General features: G+C 39.3%; 1 protein-coding gene and 3 non-coding genes across 4 annotated transcripts in view; all 4 read left to right on the top strand.

The window, feature by feature from the left end:
* The window catches only part of LOC140241883 (U5 small nuclear ribonucleoprotein 200 kDa helicase-like), a 56,408-nt gene that overhangs the window by 18,354 nt on the left and 16,311 nt on the right, over positions 1-21,743 (top strand). Inside the window, exons 13-30 of the mRNA XM_072321637.1 lie at positions 110-168; positions 629-887; positions 2,170-2,319; positions 2,945-3,130; positions 3,883-4,044; positions 4,906-5,187; positions 5,975-6,127; positions 7,048-7,128; positions 7,778-7,861; positions 8,839-8,945; positions 9,587-9,748; positions 11,254-11,383; positions 12,224-12,294; positions 13,196-13,296; positions 15,853-16,026; positions 16,639-16,799; positions 19,108-19,335; positions 19,847-20,038. Of these exons, the coding sequence (XP_072177738.1) occupies positions 110-168; positions 629-887; positions 2,170-2,319; positions 2,945-3,130; positions 3,883-4,044; positions 4,906-5,187; positions 5,975-6,127; positions 7,048-7,128; positions 7,778-7,861; positions 8,839-8,945; positions 9,587-9,748; positions 11,254-11,383; positions 12,224-12,294; positions 13,196-13,296; positions 15,853-16,026; positions 16,639-16,799; positions 19,108-19,335; positions 19,847-20,038 (2,742 nt within the window). The remainder of the gene's footprint in view (positions 1-109; positions 169-628; positions 888-2,169; positions 2,320-2,944; positions 3,131-3,882; positions 4,045-4,905; positions 5,188-5,974; positions 6,128-7,047; positions 7,129-7,777; positions 7,862-8,838; positions 8,946-9,586; positions 9,749-11,253; positions 11,384-12,223; positions 12,295-13,195; positions 13,297-15,852; positions 16,027-16,638; positions 16,800-19,107; positions 19,336-19,846; positions 20,039-21,743) is intronic.
* Positions 14,908-15,046, top strand: LOC140242189 (small nucleolar RNA SNORA57). Its single transcript, XR_011902130.1, has one exon. It is a non-coding gene; the product is annotated as a small nucleolar RNA SNORA57 (small nucleolar RNA).
* Positions 18,280-18,419, top strand: LOC140242188 (small nucleolar RNA SNORA57). The gene has a single exon (XR_011902129.1). It is a non-coding gene; the product is annotated as a small nucleolar RNA SNORA57 (small nucleolar RNA).
* LOC140242187 (small nucleolar RNA SNORA57) lies at positions 20,826-20,964 on the top strand. The gene has a single exon (XR_011902128.1). It is a non-coding gene; the product is annotated as a small nucleolar RNA SNORA57 (small nucleolar RNA).

The following is a 21,743-nucleotide window of genomic DNA, read 5'->3' as shown; positions in this document are numbered from 1 at the left end:
GAAATTAAGGCCCTTTTAGAAGTAATGGAAAGATGTCTGATAGATGGTTGAATGGCAAAGTCCAGTTTAATGTCTTTACGAAAGTTTGTTTCTCACTTTGATTATGTAGGATGAGATTCACTTGCTTCATGATGACCGTGGACCTGTGCTGGAAGCTGTGATTGCAAGGTAAAAAAAAAAAGAAGAAAATGCTGGAAAATAATATTGCTCTATTGCATGCACTATTATGAGCAGCAATTTAGGTTCTCCTCAACTTGCAGCTACATGCAAAAGTTGTTTGAGGCCATGATAAATTTTTGAAAGTAGCCCAGCATTGTGAATTTTGTGGTAAATGGATCCCTGCAGGAGCAGAAATATTCTTTTTTCTCCTTGACAGTATCATCTGCAGGGCTTTGCTGTGTTGGGCTGGTCTATGAAATAATATTACTCAAAATTTAACTTCTTTTAATTTCATTAATGTCACCATTGTTGTACAACTTGTGGAAATCTTTAATCTCAATAACAATACTTTGTCAATTGGGAGTGACAAGTTCCTCTTGTCCACCATGATAGATGACTTCAGCTTTCCTTTTTTCATCGTTGTATGGATGCAAAATGATATTTGAATATGATGATACCTCACCAACAGGACCATTCGCAACATCGAGACCTCTCAGGAAGATGTGCGGCTGGTTGGCCTCAGCGCAACGCTGCCTAACTACCAGGACGTCGCCGGCTTCATGCGCGTCAAGCCCAAGGAGGGCCTCTTCTTCTTCGATAACAGCTTCCGCCCCGTGCCGCTGGAGCAGCAGTACATCGGTATCACGGAGAAGAAGGCACTCAAGCGCTTCCAGCTGATGAATGAGATCGTGTACGAGAAGGTCATGGACAATGCCGGCAAGAACCAGGTCAGAACCTCACAACTTTCCATAGGGGATGTTGATTTTTCTCTTTAAAGGTAGGGAATCCCATTTGCACGCCTTAAGTGAAGAGTTGTATAAATACAGTGGTATGTTGAAGAGAGTATCATTTTAGAAACCCCCATAAAGTATTGAAAGTGGAAGGTATCATTTAGTACATTTTTTTGACTGTTACATTTTGAATTGAATTGTTTTCGGGCTCACCGTAAATTCCAGTACATTACTAGGCTACCTTTGCAGACCCTTGTACTGCATGTGTGTCCATCATGTATATTTTGTGAAGAAAGTTCATCAACACTTACAAACATTTCTATATACATTCTTGCCACACACTCTATATGTTATTACATCAGCTCTTGTACTTTTAGATTTGTGTTTATAGATCACAAATACAGAAGAATGCAACAAAAAGGCTTAAGTGTGGCTGACACACAGAACTACTGAGTAGTTAAGTTTTGTGCATTATTCAAATTTTAGATAACTGCTGACTTCCAAATTTCTAAGCAGTGGCCTAAGCAAGTCCCCTGAGGTTCATATTTAATGTTTTGCTGCATTTTGGGAGGTCTGTAAGAGGTATTCCCTACCTTTAAAGGCAGGTCACGAAATTCAATAATCAGCATTTTCCATATTTTGAGGAAAGTGTTGTTATGCAGTGATGTTATAAAATGTATATTAGATACTTTGCAATTTATTGATAATATCCCCATTTCATATATTGCAAATTGGTCCAAATGTCAATCAAAATTCATTGTAATCTGTATGACAGAACAATTTTTTGCTTGATGCAAAGTGCTTCTGATTCATATTGAATTGCTATTATCATAATCACAGTGATCTCTTCTTTTTTATTTTCCAAATATTTTAAGTGAAGCATGCCTGCCTTTCCATGTAATCTGGGGAAAAGTACTTTGACCCAAGTAGGACATTATGCCATAGATGTTCAAAACCCTAATCCGTTTCTTGGAAATACATGGAGAAAATTTTGTGAAGTTATCAGCAAGACAGACATGCTTGATGTGAAAACTTGAAAGTGACTTAAGCACATGTTTTAAAGGTGTTTGCAACTTCCATATATGGTAGTCCTAGTTACTTTTACAGCAGCCAGGCTAGGCATAAAAGACAGCTGTGAAAATTCAAGTTGTTGCTATTGTAAGCTTAAATAATTGCAATTGCAACTTCCTCTGTGACATAGGCCCCTGTGTTTTCCTAAATTGTACTGAATGATAATAAATTGTACTAAAAACTGACCTTTGTCTTTCATCGTTTGCAGGTTCTGGTCTTTGTGCACTCCAGGAAAGAGACAGGCAAGACGGCTAGGGCCATCCGGGACCTGTGCCTGGAACAGGACACCCTGAGTCAGTTCCTCAGAGAAGGGTCTGCCTCCACAGAGATCTTGAGGTCTGAAGCTGAGCATGCAGAGGTAGGCCAGATAGTGGACCCAAATGATGGACCATTATTTTTTATGCTTTGCAGAATTGCATACACATTTAATGTGGGCATCATGCCAAGTAGGCTACTGGAGTTCAACCTTCCAAGATTTCTCAACATTGTCTGTAATGTGCATGAGGGCTTGCTACATGCGTGCTAGCTTGTATGTTGGATTAAGTTGAAATGCAAAGAGTAACCATGAAATCATTCTAAATAATTCCATACCCCACCCCAAACCCTTCCCCCCCCCCCCCAAAAAAAAAAAAAAAAAAACCCAACAAACAAACAAACAAAAAACAAGGTCCACAACCAAGCATAGTTAAAATAAGAATGAATGTTCCAACATAAATTATTCAGGACAATGCCTTAAAGTAGATTGCTAGACCCCCAAAACAGACACAAACAAGCACCAGTGTTTGTTTGTTTGTTTTTTGTTTGTTTGTTTTTTGTTTTTTTAGTAGTAGTATTATTTGAAAGAGCAGTGTCTAAGGATGTTGACCAGACCCCATTTATCATATCATGGTATGAACCCCCCCCCCCAAAAAAAAAAACAAACAAACAAACAAACAAACAAACAAACAAATGTGAAGTGTTTCATTCTCTTTTGAAACACATAGAACCTTGAGCTGAAGGATTTACTACCCTATGGCTTCGCTATCCATCACGCTGGAATGACCAGACTGGACAGGACCTTGGTCGAAGATCTCTTTGCTGACCGCCACATCCAGGTCCTGGTCTCCACGGCAACCCTGGCCTGGGGAGTCAATCTCCCTGCCCACACCGTCATCATCAAAGGCACCCAGGTAGGGGAGAGAGATTTTCAAGTCAGAGCTCATATAAAGACATAGATAAGTTCATTGAATGATATGCAGATGATAGAAAAGCATAACAAGGAGAGAGAGAGATTTTCAAATCAAAGCCTCTATTAAGACAGAAAGTTCATTGAACGATTATGCAAATGATAGGAAAACATAGAATGTGTTATACAGTAGGGATTGGATGCAAAGGATCTCACTTCATTTCATAAACCTCTTACTCGAGGTCCTGGCAAATATATCTTTCCTGACTAAGTGTTCATGTGTATGTTACTGGGAACGCCTGCATTGTGAATTTTGTCACTGGTGTGGAGTCATTTTATGTTTTTGTACTTCACTCTGTGAGAAAAAAGTGAAGAGTAAGGTCCATATAGTGTACGTATGATATGTACCTATGTGTATTTGTGTTATATTTAACCCAAAACTGATGTATTTTTAAAGCAAGAATTAGATCAGTATGTCAGAAAAGATGTGATGTTTCTTATTAATCATTACAGAAAAGTGAACTTTTGGTGGTATTACCTTCTCTAATGAAACAACATGGCGAAGATGCACAGTGTATTTCAACTTATATAAGCACAAATATTTTGCATCTGTGCACTCAATGTCATGTGTGAATGACATTGTGAGAAAAACAAAGTTTAGGAAGAGGCTTGAATCATTGGATACTGGTAAGTTATCAATGAAAGAAGTATTCCACATTTTGCTCCTATGTTTAACCTCACCCTGCCAACTTCTAGATTTACAACCCTGAGAAAGGTCGATGGGTGGAGCTGGGACCTCTCGATGTGCTTCAGATGCTTGGCCGTGCAGGGCGCCCTCAGTATGACACAAAGGGAGAGGGTATTCTCATCACCAGTCACGGCGAGCTGCAGTACTATCTGTCTCTACAGAACCAGCAGGTAAGCATCCCTCAGGAACTTTCAGAGTGTGATATCTATGTGCACCAAGGCAGTGAACATTCAGTTGTAGAGGCATGACATTTTTCAAATGTGAAAAGGATACCTTTTTTCTTGTCTTTTTTCCCCCAAAGATGTAGCTCTTTCAAATGTATATGTGCAAAGGATGTGAAAGATTAAATTCCTAATGTTGCTATGCTACAGTCATTCATTCCTGAATAAAACATGCAGAAATGTTGTCTTGTTGTTTTAACATATTGTGTATGAGACTATCTTGGAGATGGTATTGCCAGCAGATTTGTTCGTATTTGTATATCTTTTTTTTTTTTCCTTCAGAAAGCTTTACATGTGCTGCCCTCATTAATGACTTGTGATCATATTTGTGAAAGCACAGAATGTGGTTCACAAGTGTTGTGTGTGTTTGAGAGCTGTATTGGAGGAGGACAATGAGGATTTTAGTTTCATATTAGTAATGAATTTGTTACTGCCCTCTTCTCTTTTTTTTCCAGTGATATGACTTCCAAACTTTTAAGTCTTAAACGTACTTTTTTAGTACCCTGTGGGTTAAGTCCGTTTCAGACCTCTTAATGTGAAATTTGTGATTTCCTTAGTTAAGTCATGTTGAAGACCGTCACATACCATTTCATGAAATGTAATTTTACTGCTTGTACAAGTAATTTCAATTGCTTTCTGTGAATTGCCATATCAGTAATTTTGAGTGCTGTTTGAAACAATAATAGGAAATCATAGTTGTTTATGTTACCAGTCTGAAGGTGACATCATTGCATTTGTATTCCAGCTAATCATAATGGAATTGAAATGAAGCAAACCTGTCTCTCTGCTCTATCCTCATCTCTTGACCAGTTGCCCGTAGAAAGCCAGTTTGTCAGTAAACTCTCGGACAACCTCAATGCCGAGATCGTCCTGGGCAACATCCAGACGGTGAAGGACGCGGTGACGTGGCTGGGCTACACGTACCTCTACATCCGCATGATGCGCAACCCGACGCTGTACGGCATCCCGGCCGACGCCAAGGACACCGACCGGGACCTGGACCAGTTCCGCATCGACCTCATCCACGCAGCCCTCGTCCTGCTCGACAAGAATAACCTGGCCAAGTACGACCGCAAGACGGGCAACATTCAGGTGAGTGTTGCAGGTAGAATCCTGGTAAAAGCTATTTGTTGTCATTGTTGAATTCTTTGGAACAAAAAACAACAACAAAAAACAAAAAAATTCCAAAAATGACTCCAGCGATTGGCAAGTAAAGTGATATATGTCAAAACCGCAGTCTCTAGCAAGCATACTGTTGTGCCATCATCCAATTCTTATTTCAGTTTTCAGTAGCTTTTCATGTGTGAAATGAGGTAGGATGAGCAGAAATGGTTTGATAGTGACCGTTCAGTCTGGTTTTAGTCTCCAAATATGTGAAACTCTAGTTGAAACAAAAATGAATGTTCAGACTAGATGGTCAGTCCATATGCAGTCAATTTTAAAATTGTATTCTTTTAGCAAGTGTTCTGAAAGCTGAGACAAAAGTGCATCATATGAACATAAAATGATCACCTGAAACACCATCCTTCCATAATGTAATGGGTGCAGATCTGTGTTCAGTGTCCCAATTCTGTTTCAAAGGTGCCACGGAATGTTGCACAGAAGATACTCCCTGATAATCCATGACGTCATGTTTCAGGATGCACTGCTGAGTGCGGATGTGATGTGGGTGTGACTTTGAGCAATGCTGCACACTGGCACTGGTCCGACGGTCCCTGACTAGTAAAAAATCACTGTCGGACCAGTCGCTTTTCAGGAATGGATCAGTAAAAAAAAATGGAAAAACTGTGTACCTACTGGTCCAACAGACAGGTCGGACCAGTAGAAAAAATGGGTTAGTGTGCAGCCCTGCTTTAAGATATGTTTGATTTATCTGAAGGTCACTGAACTGGGTCGCATCGCCAGCCACTACTACTGCACCAACGAGTCGATGTCCACCTACAACAGCCTCCTGAAGCCGATGCTGAGTGAGATTGACCTCTTCCGTGTCTTCTCGCTGTCCTCAGAGTTCAGGAACATGGTTGTTAGAGAGGTGAGAAACTCCTATGATATATCAAGTATTGTCTCGTAGAGTATAGATTAATTCACGACCATCTTCCGCAGTTGGGTTTAAAGAGCCAGGCCCACATGATCTTGTGTGGATGATAAATTAATGGGATGGATTAGAAGAGATGAAGTGATATTCCCTAGTCAGATGTGATGCATCAACACTATTCATTCATTTCCTGAGCACCTTGTTTGCACTTACCGTGAATAGTAGTTTTCCATAAGAAAGATGATAACTGCAGCCCAAATTCATGTTGTACTAGCAATGCAGTTGCAAAATGGCAAATATTAACAGCAAGAACATTTGATAGTAACTGTAAAATTAAGCACAGGAAAAGACAAACGCAGGACTTTGCACTGTTAGGAGATGTACAAAGCCTCAAACAATCTCTCAAAGAGAGGCATTACTGTAAACCTGAAATTTTCATGTGCTTAAAACTTTTGCAAGGAGCCAGGATTTGCAAAAGTAAAAGTGCACCCAAAAAGTTTTGTGTACACAATGCATCAAATTCCACAGGCATTTTGGAAAGTTTTGTGCCCCAAAATTGGCCTTCGGCTCCAATTCACAAAAGTTTCATGCCACAAATGTTTCTGGTTTCACAGTATTCTTTTCACTAGTAATATGACCCATGTGGAATCATGATCATAATGGAGATTTGTCAATCAGGCAGTCAGATGCCCAAGTTATGTGCTCGAGTTGTAAGAATGAAGGGGATTTTTTTTCCTTCTTTTTTATTTCGAAGAGAGTATAGTTAAGATCAAAATAGAGCTATACGATACAAGCAGTACAAGAAGTTCATTTCCAAAGCATCTGTGTGATCCCTTTGAATTTACTGTTTCTCTGTCCCTGTGTGGAGAGAGTGTAGGATTAATTTTGACCATTTCACCTGTCTGTTTGATGCACAGGAAGAGAAGATTGAACTGATGAAGCTGCTGGACCGAGTGCCCATTCCCATCAAGGAAAGCATTGAGGAACCCAGTGCCAAGGTGAGCTGGCATCCCACTGGATGTTGTTGGCATGGTAACACCCGGGAAAGGGTAACAAATATGAAGGCTATGTAGATGTTGTGATGCCTGTCAAGATAATATTCAGGGACCACTTACTTCTTGACTGAAAGTCATTTTGAATCAATGCCTCAGAAATGGCAGTTGCAGACCTGTGAGAATGTTTGGAATATTGAATTGGACAAAAATCAAAAAATGAAGGAAGAAAACTCTTTTGAGGTGCTTCAAAAATTCTGCAATGATTTATGAACTGACTTTGAAAGAGTTAATCGGGTCACTTAGAAAAGATTTTTCTTATTTATTTTAATGCTGCCATATCAAAAATAACTGGCTGGTCTTTTCATAAGTTGGTCCAATGTACACTTGATAATTAAGCATATTTCATCACTCTCACTTTCTTTTTATACATTACATACTCTTGACATGATCTTTTGTAGTAGACTTTGAGCAGTACCATGAATGTTTCATAGCTGAGAAGGACTGCTTACTGAAGAAATGAAGATCTTCGACACTCAGCAATACATCTGATATTTCATCCATCATCATGTTTCTAAAAGGTGATGCTTGCAATTTGCTGGTTTTCTAGTCAACATCAATTTGTGATTTTACTATTTTTTTCATATCTCTCCAGGTGAATGTGCTGTTGCAAGCCTTCATCTCCCAGCTGAAGCTTGAGGGTTTTGCTCTAGTGGCTGACATGGTTTACATCACACAGGTAAACACTTGCCCACCTCCACCTCCCTCAAATGCTTTGCTCTACTTTCATGTGCTTCAATCTAGTTTACTGCCCTTCTTTTGTATTTATTGAAGTGTTCAACTGCCTAACATAGGTTGAGATGCTTGTTACCTCTGCCAAGGGGGAGGTTATGTTTTTGTTACCGTTGGTTTGTTCGTTAGTTAGTTTGTCCGTGTGCAAAATAACTCAAAAAGTAGTTAACGGATTGGGATGAAACTTGCAGGAAAGGTTGAGAATGACATAAGTAACAAACGATTAACTTTTGGTAGTGATCCTAAAATTTTTGGGGAATTTATGAAGGATTTTTAATATTTTTGCAGGTAGGGTCAATGAACTTAGGAGTTCAGGCTGCGCGTATTTGAGGTTTGCATGCGCGCACTAAAGTGCGTGCTCTAGTTCCTGCTAGGGCGAGGCGCACCGTGCAGCTGAGGGTTTATGACGTAACAAAGGCTTCTATATTGGGAAATCGGGGGAATTTCAGCACACAATGCTATCAGTACGTATGGGTGGAAATCACTGATATCTCTGTGGAAGAACAAGATCAGTGGTGGAAATGAGCTGCATGCTTGGTAGAGGTCTGCGCTCTCTCAGAGTGCTTTTCTAGTTGCTATTATTATTTTGTTTAAACTGGATATTTCAATATTTTGGAATCCCGGTGTCTCTTACACTTTGTCCTTGTAAACAATGTTTATATGTGAATATCATAGTTTTCAGTAAAACAACACATGTAAATCTTGGCCGTTGAAAAACAAAACAAAGAAAGATCCATCATATGATACTTGCCATTGTGAAGTCATGAAAATTATTTTCCATGTTATGACAAAATAAAAGGTTGTTGATATACTGATCATAGTAATATTGGATGAGATCTGAGAATGAAGAAGAAGCTATTGTGAAGTTTGCTAACCATCTTACCAACGTTTGTGTGTTCATTTGTTTGTTCTTTTCCTCACCAGTCTGCTGGGCGTCTGATCAGGGCCATCTTTGAGATTGTGCTTCACCATGGCTGGGCCCAGCTGGCTGACAAAACACTTTCACTGGCCAAGATGATTGACAAGAGAATGTAAGTCAAGCAGCTCAAGCAAAATAAATAGTTGAATTCAATATGTGAATACTCCAGATTTAAGATTCAAGATTCTTTATTGTCTGATGCAGTAGATTATCAGAATTCAATGCTGATAAGGATAGGATAGGAACCATCTGATACTTAGTCTGTTCTGCAGCAAGATCCCAGAAAGTAGATTTGAAAATCTGCATGATGTTTTTCCAAGAGAAATACAGACAAAATCAGTCAGTGTTCAGTCATAATTGAGAACTTTTAGCTTTCGATAGTGAAATATTAGTTCAATGTTAGCCTCAAAAGTAACGTGAGTAACCACCATATGATGAGAAACTGTCAGATACTTGTGTAAGCAGTCATTCATGAGGCTTTGGAAGATAAATGTAGAAACTGCAAAATGATTTCCAAAAGAAATACAGATTACCTTTTATTGACATGGTTATGAGAATGTTGTTAATATCATATTATGGGCAATTAAACCTTTGTGATGAAAGGTTCTTTGAAGTCAAATCTTCAAATTATACATTTAAGAGGGCATGATAAGGAGTGGATCAAATTGAAGAAATTAGTAAAATTTGATAAGGCTATTAAAGGGAATTGACAAAAATTGATGTAACTCATGAATCTCTGGAATTGTGTGGCAGGTGGCAGTCCATGAGCCCACTCCGCCAGTTCCGCAAGATCCCCGAGGAGGTGGTGCGGAAGATTGAGAAGAAGAACTTCCCCTGGGAGAGGTTCTATGACCTGGGTCCTAACGAGCTGGGAGAGTTCATTCGTATGCCCAAGATGGGCAAGACCATCCACAGGTGAGGCCACAAAACCATCCGGGCATTTTTCTGTGTCTGTTCAACTCCTGTGTAGGTCAAATGATGAGTTGTCCAGACCTGCCAAGTTTCTTTGTTTCTTCGGGGGATCCTACTTCTTGATTTAAAAAAAAAAAAAAAACAACACCCTACTTCTTCATGTTGTGACAAAAGAAGAAAGCTCCCCTAATTTAAAAATTATTATGCCCATTGTGGTGCATGTAACTTAAAGAAAGTCCCTTAAAGGGATGGTACAGTATTGGTGGAGATGAGAATTGGGCTTTTAACTTTTTGCGAGATACCAAGAAAACACTTATGATATTGTACAGAACATACCATTTTAAGAAGAATTCAAAGTTTATTTGATGAAAATCGGGTTTGGAATGACTGAAACGTCCAAAAACAAAGTAAAACAAAGCGATCATAATAAAGTGTGGGTCCCACACTTTATTAGAATCGCTCTTTTTGGATATCTCAGCCATTTCACAACCAATTTTCATCAAATGAACATTGAATTCCTCATAGAATTACATGCTCTTTCATATTTCATAAGAGGTTTCTCATTATGTCACCAAAAAAACGTTAGAAACCTGAAATCAGGTCTCGACCAAAACTATACGATCCCATTAAGCTTCTTTGGAACTTTCCTGAGCTTGATGTATCAATGCTGATAACCATGGTTTTCCTGTCTGTTTGTTTCAATGACTTTGTTGTATTTGTTATTGTATATGTGTTGGACAGTGTGATTTTCTTTCTTTTTTTTAGAAAAGTTTTTTATGACATATGATAATTTTGTTTATGTGGAATAAGTTTTTTTTATGTTTTTTGTTAATTCTATGTTTATTTGTGGATAAAGTTTGAATTTTGAATACATCATAAACCACAGCTTTTCTTCTGTTCGTTGTTTGCTTGACAGCAGTTTTGAAAAACATTTAAGACTAGTTTAAGTATCAGAACATGTATTTTGTAAGCTCTACTTTTCACAATTTAATTACAGTGTATGTAGATGAAGTTTGCTAAATTTTTATCATTTTGAAAAACAAAGTTATGCCTCATACACTGTAGTTGGACTGCAGATGTATACACACCTGCTTCATGTTGCTTTGTTATTATGGAAATACAGATGCAGTGTATGATGAAAATGATGTTTTATGTATAATGGTATTGACAATTATATGTAATCAGGGATGAATACTGATCAAACTTGATCACAATACTTACTGGAATTATGTGTGAGGTAGGGTTACAAAGGTTGATCAAAAGTGAAGCAACAAGGAACATCAACCTTGTGCTTTGAGTGCCAATTTGCACAAAAAACAAACAAACAAACAAACAAAAAAACCCTTAGCTTTGTATGCACTGTCCAAAGTCCTTGGCACAAACGGGATTTTAGTGGACCTTTCAAAGAAAAAAAAAAAGGTAATTTGTCATTCAAGATCAGAATGGCTTCGTTTGCTGAAACACCCTACCTTGTGTGAAAATGTCCATACCGTCTATAATTTGCATAGATACATTCATCACTTCCCACGACTGGAGCTGGCTACCCACATCCAGCCCATCACAAGGAGCACGCTTCGTGTGGAGCTCACCATCACACCAGACTTCCAGTGGGACGAAAAAATCCATGGCAACTCAGAGGTCAGTCACCCCAGTTCGTTCTTGAAGTATACACTTAATATAATAATAATAATAATAATAATAATAATAGTTGATATTATTAGAGGGTCTTTTCCACTGGATACAAAGCGCTATGAGATGTCATCCCTGGTTGTCATAGGAGATAAAATATATACAAATTACCAGGCAGTGACAGTTCGAGTCCAGTGCATATATAGGGATATAAAAGTAAGTAGATCTTCAAATTTTGTTTGAAGTCATCCAGTGTTGGTGATTAGATTCAGAAGAGGAGGGAGCTTATTCCACAGCCTGGGAGCAGAAGAGGAGAAGGCTTCATCGCAAGCTGGTCTGTTACAATTGTGTGTTACTTTAAGCGTCTTTATTTTTGCGTGAATTAGTTTCATGCTGAGCAGCTCGTAAACATAATTTGGTTCATAAATTCATGCTATGTAATTGTTTACTTGTATGTTTTCATACAGTTTACACAGAAGATAAAATTTGACTTGACATTTCCATGCATTAAATCAGTGTACAACTTTACTGTACAACATGCCTCACTCTGGACATTATGACCTGCACCGAAAGCTACTAACTTAAACATACATGATGAAATGATTATATCCCTACTAGGACACATACAGTGTGCACACACAGACACTACTTCTGTTGAAGTATTTATCAGCTTACAAAGTGCATGATTGAAAGCAATAAAGATTGATATTTGCGGGGCATTTTTGTCAGATTTAAAGTTCATGTACGCCAGCTTGTTGATGTGTGAATTGACATTTGTAGGTAGTCTTAAGCAATGATTGATACTAGTGCAATTATTGTAGAGGCTTTTTTTTTTTCTCATGGCTTCAGGCTTTCTGGATTCTTGTGGAAGATGTCGACAGTGAGATCATTCTTCATCATGAGTACTTCTTGCTGAAAAGGTATTGTCTTTAATTGTGTATTTTTTTCATTTGTTCACTTCCAACTTTAAGTTTACTGAAATGTTGTGAATGGGAATTCTGAGTGGTTTGTCAAAGTGAAATGATTGATTTCTAAAGAAAAAAAAAACTGTCTTTATCAGGGCCGGCGGAGCGTGTGTGTGTGTGTGTGTGGGGGGGGGGGGGGTGTGACATGAGCCAACAAGCAAAAAAAAAAGGGGTCTTCAGCTCATCTCTCCCTTTCCACTTCTGGATTTCTTCAGCTGACAAGCAAAAAAAGTTGTTTTTTTGTTTGTTTGTTTGTTTGTTTGTTTGTTTTTTTGGGGGGGGGGGCCCAAAGTGATGACACCTTATGTATTCCTTTGCATGGTGCACAAAAAGTGGGGGGGGGGGGGGCATCGCTGAGCCCCCCTGGCCATGTTTATGACAGTAACAATGACTCAAAATGTGGAATATGAACAGGTACACGTATGAAATATGAGATATACTGGATAGGCTGTATATTTAGCGTGTCTAATTTTTCGCAAGTTGGGAATTCTCAACAGTTTAGCGAGTGGTTAAATTCGCGATTGTGGAGTACAGTATTGAATGGAGAAAAGTATGCATGTACCTTTCATTCATGTCGGGATAATATTCTTGCGTGATTTTAAATCTGCAAATAGCACCCAACTTGCAAAATTCACGAAAACAAAAATCTCATGAAATATTCGGCGTACACAGGAGATTACAGACTGAGGACGATATCATTAATGATTAGAGGGAGGGAACTGTGGCTTAGAAATGAAGTAAATTGCTGTGATGTACCCTTCACTTGATGCTGATGGTGATACCATGCAGGGTCACCTTGGAGATCATGGTGATTATATTTCCGTTTTTTCCTGTTATTCACTTTCGTGATTTGCAGCAAATTTGCTCAGGATGAGCACATTGTCAAGTTCTCTGTGCCTGTGTTTGAGCCCCTCCCACCCCAGTACTTCATCCGGGTGGTATCTGACAGGTGGATAGGTAAGTGTTCACTTATGAGGATGAAATCTTCCATGTGAAAATGATGTAATGGATGAGGCAAGTGACAAGTTATGTTACAAATGAAGGAGATCTTCATAGTTAACAGGTCAAAACTCTTTTCTTCCCAGTTCCTGTACAGACCCTTTAATATGGCAGGATCCTTTTTGTTACCACTTTCATTCCAAGGACCTCTACACAGGTGTTTGGTTTAGAGAACAGATCCTATAAACCTTTTCTTCTCAACTCAGTAGACCCTTCATTTGGCAGGACCCTTTTGGTACCCTTTTCATTCTCAGGAGCTCTGTATGTCTGCATAGCAGAACAGTTTCTATAACCCTGTGTAACCCCTTTCATTTGGCATGATCTTTTTGTTACCCCTTTTATTCTCAGTACCTCTGTACTCGTGCTTATCATTAAGAGCAGTTTATATTTAACCCTTTTATTCTCATGTCTGTTACTCCTTTTATCTTGGAAGACTTTTTTTGTTACCCCTGTCATTTTCACTACCTCTGTACTCCTGCTTATCATTAAGAGCAGTTTCTATAATCCTTTTATTCTCAGCTTTGTAACCATGTGCATTTGGCAGGACCTTTTTGTACCCCTTTCATTTTCACTACCTCTGTATTCCTGCCTATCATTAAGAGCAGTTTATATTTAACCCTTTTATTCTCCGCTCTGTTACTCCTTTTATCTCACAAAACTCTTTTGTTACCCCTTTCATTCTCACTACCTCTGTATATTCTGCTTATTATTAAAAGCAGTTTGTATAACCCTTTCATACACACCTCTATAGGCCCTTTTATTTGGCAATACCTCTTTGATGCCCCTTCATTCCTGTACCTCTGTACACTTGCTCAGTATACAAAGCAGTTTCTTTAACCCTGTTATTCCCAGTTCCTTTATTTGGTAGGATCCTTCTGCTACATATTTCATTCTCGGGTCCTCTGTACATTGCTTATTAGATGAGTTTCCATACCTGTTTTTTTCTCAGCATTGTAGACCCTTTCAATTGGGCAGGACCACTTTTGATACCCCTTTCATTTTCCATAGCTCTGTACACCTGCTTAGTTTTGAGAACAATTTCTGTAAACCTTTTATTCTCAGCTTTGTAGAACCCTTCATTTTTCAAGACCCTTTTGTTACCCCTTTCACTTGCACTACCTCTGTACTCCTGCTCATCACTAAAAGCGCTTTCTACAAACCCTTTTATTCTCAGCTCTGTAACCCCTTTCATCCGGCAGTACCCCTTTAATACCCCTTTCATTCTCAGTACCTCCATACACCTGCTTTGCAGGAGAGTTTGTATACCCTTTTATTCTCAGTTCTGTAGACCTTTCTATGTGGCAGGACCCTGTTGATACCCCTTTCATTCTCAGTAGCTCTTTACTCCTGCTTAGTATACAGAGCAGTTTCTATAACCCTTTTATTCCCAGTTCCTTTGTAGACCCTCTTATTTGGTATGATTCATTTGTTACCCTTTTTATTCTTTTTACATATTATATTTATTTTTTATACATATTATGTAGAGTTAAATGTGACCAGTCTATAATGTGAGCTTATTGCTGTGGTATGTATGACAACGACAGGAGTAGAGTTGTCTATATTAATCATCCTCCTTTCTTGGCATCTCCAAACTCTCCTGCCATGTTTGTGAGATGAATGCAACCCAGGAGGAAGATCAAAGTGATGACACCTTCGGTGCCAGAATTCTCTCTCTATTCTGGGCCCATCCTCTAGCATCACTACATAATTTTTGACTACCAATATCTGCTCCGACGATATGACAGATTATATGTGTAAAGCTGTGAGCCAAGATGCTTTGGTGCGGAGATGCACAAATTAGCCATGAAACTTTGAAGCATACTATGTGAAGATGTCACCGCTAGCATAGTGACCAATCCAGGGTGACTTAATCATCAACAAACCTGGGTTTTCCTTCAAACAGCATGCCATCATTAAGATTATCTCAAGTTTCACATCTGAAGATAGCTGTTTAATATTGAAGTAAGCCTTAGGCTCTGGTAGTATTTTTCTTTCTTTCTTGTGTGTTTTCAATTGTGTGTAATAATACTTTGCGAGAGCAAATCTATGAAATCATGAAAAACACTTTTTCATGTGATCATAGAGCTTTGCCATTTGTCTTCCATGCTGACTTGTCAACGGATTGATTAGTGAAATTCAAGCATATGAAATGGTCTGACTCAATGTCCATGGTGATATTTCTCTTATTACATGGTACTTTCTATTTTTTTTTTTTTTTTTTTGAAGAAGGAATGAGAATGTGACCAAATTCTGTTGACTGTATCAGAAAAAAGATGTGAACTTAACATAAAATTTAATTTGTTCAACTGAACATGTGAAAATCATGGAGAGGACAGTTTTGTGAACGGTCTGAGTCACTTCTTCAGCTGTGGCTGGATGGCGAGCATTCAACCATAATGCATGGATAGGTGATGGTACCGCCTTTATTGTTCAGATGTTGAGGAATTTTCCAGATCATTGATCAGTCTAAGTGTATCAAAATGAAATCATCAATCTTTACATGCCTCTCCTCAGCCTCAGAGACCCAGCTCCCTGTCTCCTTCCGTCACCTCATCCTGCCGGAGAAGAACCTTCCACCCACAGAGCTTCTGGACCTCCAGGCCCTGCCGGTGTCGGCCCTGAGGAACCCTGCCTTTGAGTCTCTCTACAGCAGCAAGTTCTCGGTATTCAATCCCATCCAAACCCAGGGTATGACAGCATGATGATTTTTGACAAATTTATTCAAATGTGATCGTGTTTGTGTTTGCTTGGTTTGTGTGTGTATGTGTATGTTGAGGAGAGGGGAGAGTACGAATATGATGCGCATTTATTATTACAGCTCATTTGCAAGTCCATTTGATACTAGCAAATTAGATGATATATGAGACACAAAAGTGAAATGTGCAAACAACATAATCATGCAGCACTTCTCTGAAGATATTTCCCCTTCAAGTCAAGTGAAGGGCTCTATGGAAAGTGTCTCTGCACCATTTTTATTTCTCTGTAATTATTTTTTACTGCTCTACTTGTCACTTTTTTAATGTGCATTGAGATCTTGCTAAAGATAATGTACACAAGGTAGAAATAGCTCTGATGATAATGGTGACATGAATGATGATTGTGTTGTATGTGATATTTTGTTCCTAGCAGCTGATCAAAATGTGAAAGTATCGGAAATGCTTCTTCGAAAATACAAAAAACTTTCTACTGATTCTCTCCCTGTAAAATAGTAATGTCGATGGTAGTTGTAACTGACTGCAGCCCTAAAATGTGATAAGACTCTTTTCCCCTTCCTTGTCTTGATTCCAATCCGGATTACAGTGTTCAATGCCGTCTACAACGGCGATGACAACATTTTTGTTGGTGCCCCCACTGGCAGCGGGAAGACAATCATCTCTGAGCTGGCCATAATGAGGATGCTGCAGCAGAGTCCAGAGAGTAGGTGTGTCTATGTCACACCCCTGGAGGCTCTCGCAGAACAGGTGGGTTGTAGTCTTCTATTTGCCTTTCAGTTTTGAGAGGCTGAGATTATCAGCATGTGAAATTTCTTCCTCACTGCTGCATTCTTCTTAGGTGTGTTGAAACAGTCCCTGGTTGAGCACCATGCTGGAAGTCCAGAGGGAACTGTGTTTTCCACTTTTGTATAGCATTTTATTTGTTTCACCTAGTCAATGCACTGATCATGTTGATAAAATGATGATGATGATGATGATGATGGTGATGATGATGTCGGTGATCATTGTTGTAACATGATGTTGATGATATTGTAATAATGATGATGATGATGGTGATGATGATGATGACGACGATGATGATGATGATGAAGACGATGATGTTGATGATGGATAATGAGGACGATATAGTGAGTAGGATGCTGGTTACAAAGGGGAGAGGTAGTGCAAGGGGGGGGGGGATCTTGGGTTAGTGATATCACCATGTAGAACTCACTCCTCTGTTCGTCGATTATGAGTTGGATCATGTCAGCCGACATTAATTTGCCATAATTGTGTGTGAGAAGCAAAAGTCTCATTGTAATTCAAGCAAGCAAGTTCAAAGTAGAAAGAACTGTTAGCTGTTACTCTGTATCACATGCATTACAAGAAGGCTGCCTTAAAGGACAAGTCCACCTTCATATACATAAGGATTGGGAGAATGCAGTAATGTTAGTAGAACTCATCAGTGAAAGTTTGAGGAAAATTGGACAACCCGTTCAAAAGTGACGAATATTTTAAGTATCTACGCAGTCACTGCTGGTAGAGAAGACTACTACAGTGTATGATGTCACATGCGTACAACTATATAAGGAAAATAAAAAGAGAATTTCACAAAACTCTACTTTTTGAATATAGTGCACATATCTTCGACTTGCTACTGACGTATGTTAAGGGTAATATTATTCCCCCTGCCTTCTGAAAGAGAGAAGTCGAGTGTTCTTTTGTTATGCAAGAAAAATGGAAATATGTTGAATTTTCTTTATACTTTCTTTATATCGTTGTACTCATGTGACATCACGAGCTATAGTAGTCTTTTCATCCAGCCTTGACTGAGCAGAAACTTCAAAAATTCATAACTTTTTAACGGATTGTCCGATTTTGCTCAAACTCTCACTGATGTGTTCTATTAATATTGCTGCATGCACTTAACCCAAATGTCTATGAAGGTGAACTTGTCCTTTAAGTGTACACATATTTTGATGTGAATGAATGCAACCAAGTCAAGGTCTTAGCAAATGACTTACAAAAACCAAATTGTTTTGTATGTATTCCCTGCTAATACTTTAGGAATGTGGCAATGTTGACAATAGAAGCAAAAATAGGTGTAAGAATGGTCCTGTTGCAAATGGTAGCTTCTTCAGAAATGTTCAGTTGAGTGATAGAAGTGTAAATTATAATGCATCATAAGGATGATGAAGGCATTGACAGTAATGATATATGCATGACTCTGATGAGCAATTTGTGATACCCTCCTTTCTTGGCATCTCCAAACTCTCCTTGCCATGTTTGTGAGATGAATGCAACCCAGGAGGAAGATCAAAGTGATGAAACCTTCGGTGCCAGAATTCTCTCTCTATTCTGGGTCCATCCTCTAGCATCACAACAACATGTGACATTATTATTTAACTTCTGATGGTAGATTCCCTCTTGTATGATGTTTGATGGATTATGAAATAGAGATGCTAAACTATAATAGGAGAATAAAGCACTTCCCAAACCTGATAAGATGTGCAGGCCAGTCTATTAGTCTTTGCAACAGAGCTGCCAAGATGCTCTGATTCCATCTGAAGCTTCCTTCATCTTTGGTGTCTCTTCATACCTTGATAAGAAAAAAGAAAACCTCCCTGACTTACAAATAATTTTCAAGCATTGAGTTGCATGTAATAGGTAAGGAGCATCATCCAGATTGGGTTTTGGACAACCCTGATTTTGATGTGTCACTGTTTGCAGCACAACGAGAACACAACAATACTGTATGCACCATATATTTTTCATTGAATTTTAATTTTCCTGAATTTCATGAGTGGAGTGCTGATCGCGTATGTAACAATATATGCGAAAATCTAAACTCTGATCCTGACATGAATGTGAAGAGCATGCATAGATTTCCCTGTTCATCACTGTACTCCACGATTGTGAATTTATTCAGTCATGAGTTTATCGGGAAGTGTTGATTCAAGAAAAATTAGACACGCTTAATATGTGATGTATGCTGTATGCCAGGAATGAATCGTGAGAGCAAGGACAAAGAAAGTGATTGTATTATTCAGTCTCACTGTTTAATGTCCTGGTGTAGATCTACAACGAGTGGCACATGAAGTTCCAGATGCAGCTGGGCAGGAAAGTGGTGTTGCTGACTGGCGAGACGAGCACCGACCTAAAGCTCCTGGCCAAGGGTAACGTCATCATCAGTACTCCAGACCGGTGGGACGTCCTCTCACGACGCTGGAAGCAGCGCAAGAATGTCCAGAATGTCAACCTCTTCATCATCGATGAGCTGCACCTCATCGGCGGGGACAATGGGGTGAGTGGGAGGCATCGGGAGAATGGTTGGGGGAGGGGGATAGGGAGGATGGGTGAGGGGAAGTTTTGTAGGTCACAGGTAATGATAATGATGGTGATGATGATGTATGATGACTAACTTACTATGCATAGCTCCTAGCAACTTAGGACTAGATTGAGCATCCCATAGCAAATATGAAATTAGTAGCAAGTCAAATGAGTTATGAAAATGCCTTTTTAAATCATCATATATGCTACTGTTTGAAAGCTACACTTGTGCTGGTAGACGGAATAATTACTGCAGTGGTGTCCATAGTTATGAGTTTAACTCCGTGGACAATTTTGCACGTTGTATGTTTCAAAAGGTCATGGTTATATTGAAGATTTTGTGCGTGGACAAATTTGGCCTGGTGGCAGAAGAAATGAAGAAAAAAAAAATAATAGAAAGATACTGAAATATTGAAATATTGATAGATATTGACCAATGTTTTGTCATTGATTATTTTCTCTTCCCCACACTTCAACCTGAGCAGCCAGTGCTGGAGGTCATCTGTTCCAGGATGCGATATATCTCCTCCCAGATTGAGCGCAACATCCGTCTGGTAGCCCTGAGCTCCTCCCTGGCCAATGCTAAGGACATTGCTCAGTGGCTGGGTGCCAGTCCCACCAACACCTTCAACTTTCACCCCAATGTCCGGCCCGTGCCTCTGGAACTCCACATTCAGGTAACCCATGCAGCAGTGTACAGAGTATGCACTGTCAGCCAAGTGACTCTCAAAAGTTTTTAGCAAGAGATCATTGTATTCAAGTTGTTTGCAGTTTGGGATGTGGTGTATCAACTGAGTAAACATACTGTGACCCATTGCTGATATAAGGCACTACAGATGCAATACTTATAGACCCAGTAGAGTGGGATTACCATGGAGTGCAAAGACTGGCCCAGTTCAGATATATTTGAGAATCTCCATAATGGATTGCCTACAGCTTTATCACTGATATTTATATAAGTACACACAGGCAAAGAATCTCAAGTAAGCTAGAATGTTTCCGATGAACATATGCTTCATCCACATATTCGCTGCCGGACGCTCTTCATGGGTTTTGAATGCACCCCGCGGGGCAGCAAATGGAGATCGATTCATTTTGGGGCCACCCATGAATCCCCATGCCAGTAGGTCTGTAATTAACCTATGATGGCAATAAGAGGGATATTTCAATACTTTTATGAAAGAGTGTGGTACTTGCCGTAGTAGTCAGACTTGTCAAAGTTGGACATGTCGAGGTTGTTGGTCTGCTGCTACCGTTTGATGCCCTGCAAGGCTCCAACAGACTGTCTTTTACATGGTCTGGCAAGCTGAATGGATGATGACCTGGTACTCTTTTGGTGCACAGTCAACTTTAGATAAAAACACTCACTTTTGTAGTGTGTACAAATGAGATATTCCATGTTACATCGTTCTCTTGTTTTTGGAATGTTGTAAAAGTTGATGAATATTAGGAAGAGTGTAAGATCCTCCTTTCTTGGCATCTCCAAACTCTCCTGCCATGTTTGTGAGATGAATGCAACCCAGGAGGTAGATCAAAGTGATGAAACCTTCGGTGCCAGAATTCTCTCTCTATTCTGGGCCCATCCTCTAGCATCATGACATCATTATTACCTAGTACCCAATTGTAATCCACAACCCAATGACTGCAGGAGTTTAGATTACTTATTTCAACAGCAAAATGCTCTCTTTAAACCAAGATCTTTAGACCAGTTGACAAGTTGTAACAAAACATTGAATTTGTGCAAAGAAAATGGGATTCCATTGGGATAGGGTGGAATCCTATTTGCTCATTATGCCTCCGCCAACGAAGTGGCCGGAGGCATTATGTTTTCGGGTCGTCCGTACGTCCGTTCGTACGTCCGTCCTGTTTTGTTTTTGTCGATATCTCAAGAACCATGAGGTGGTTTTGCATCAAACTTGGTATGAGGGTATATCCTGGGGGGATGATACTTTGTTTGGATTTTAGGGTCACGGGGTCAAAGGTCAAAAGTCACAGGTAATTTTGTGAAAAAAAAGGTTGAAAATTCATGTTTTTCTCCATATCTCGCAAATGGTTCAAGGTATCTTCATGGAACTTAGTATATATGCTTGTTCCAATGGGCAGTGATTATCTAGGGAAGTTGGGGGTCATGGTTCAAAGGTCAGGGGGTCAAAGGTCAAGGTCAACTCCTCAAACTATCACTACTTTCCTTATATTTATGCAATGCCTGAAGGTTTTTTTTTTTTTTTACTTGATGTATGCATGTATTACCCAATATATATTCTGTGGGGAGTTTCTTGCCAAAAGGTCAAAGGTCAAGTGAAAGTGCTGAATTGCACTTTTTCCTCCATATCTCAAAAGTAACTCAAGGTATCATCATGAAACTTACATATTTATGCATGT

This window comes from Diadema setosum, chromosome 18 (assembly GCF_964275005.1).
Source record: "Diadema setosum chromosome 18, eeDiaSeto1, whole genome shotgun sequence".
Classification (NCBI taxonomy): Eukaryota; Metazoa; Echinodermata; class Echinoidea; order Diadematoida; family Diadematidae; genus Diadema; species Diadema setosum.
The sequence above is the reverse complement of the archived record's forward strand: the minus strand, read 5'-3'. Positions and strand labels throughout refer to the sequence as shown.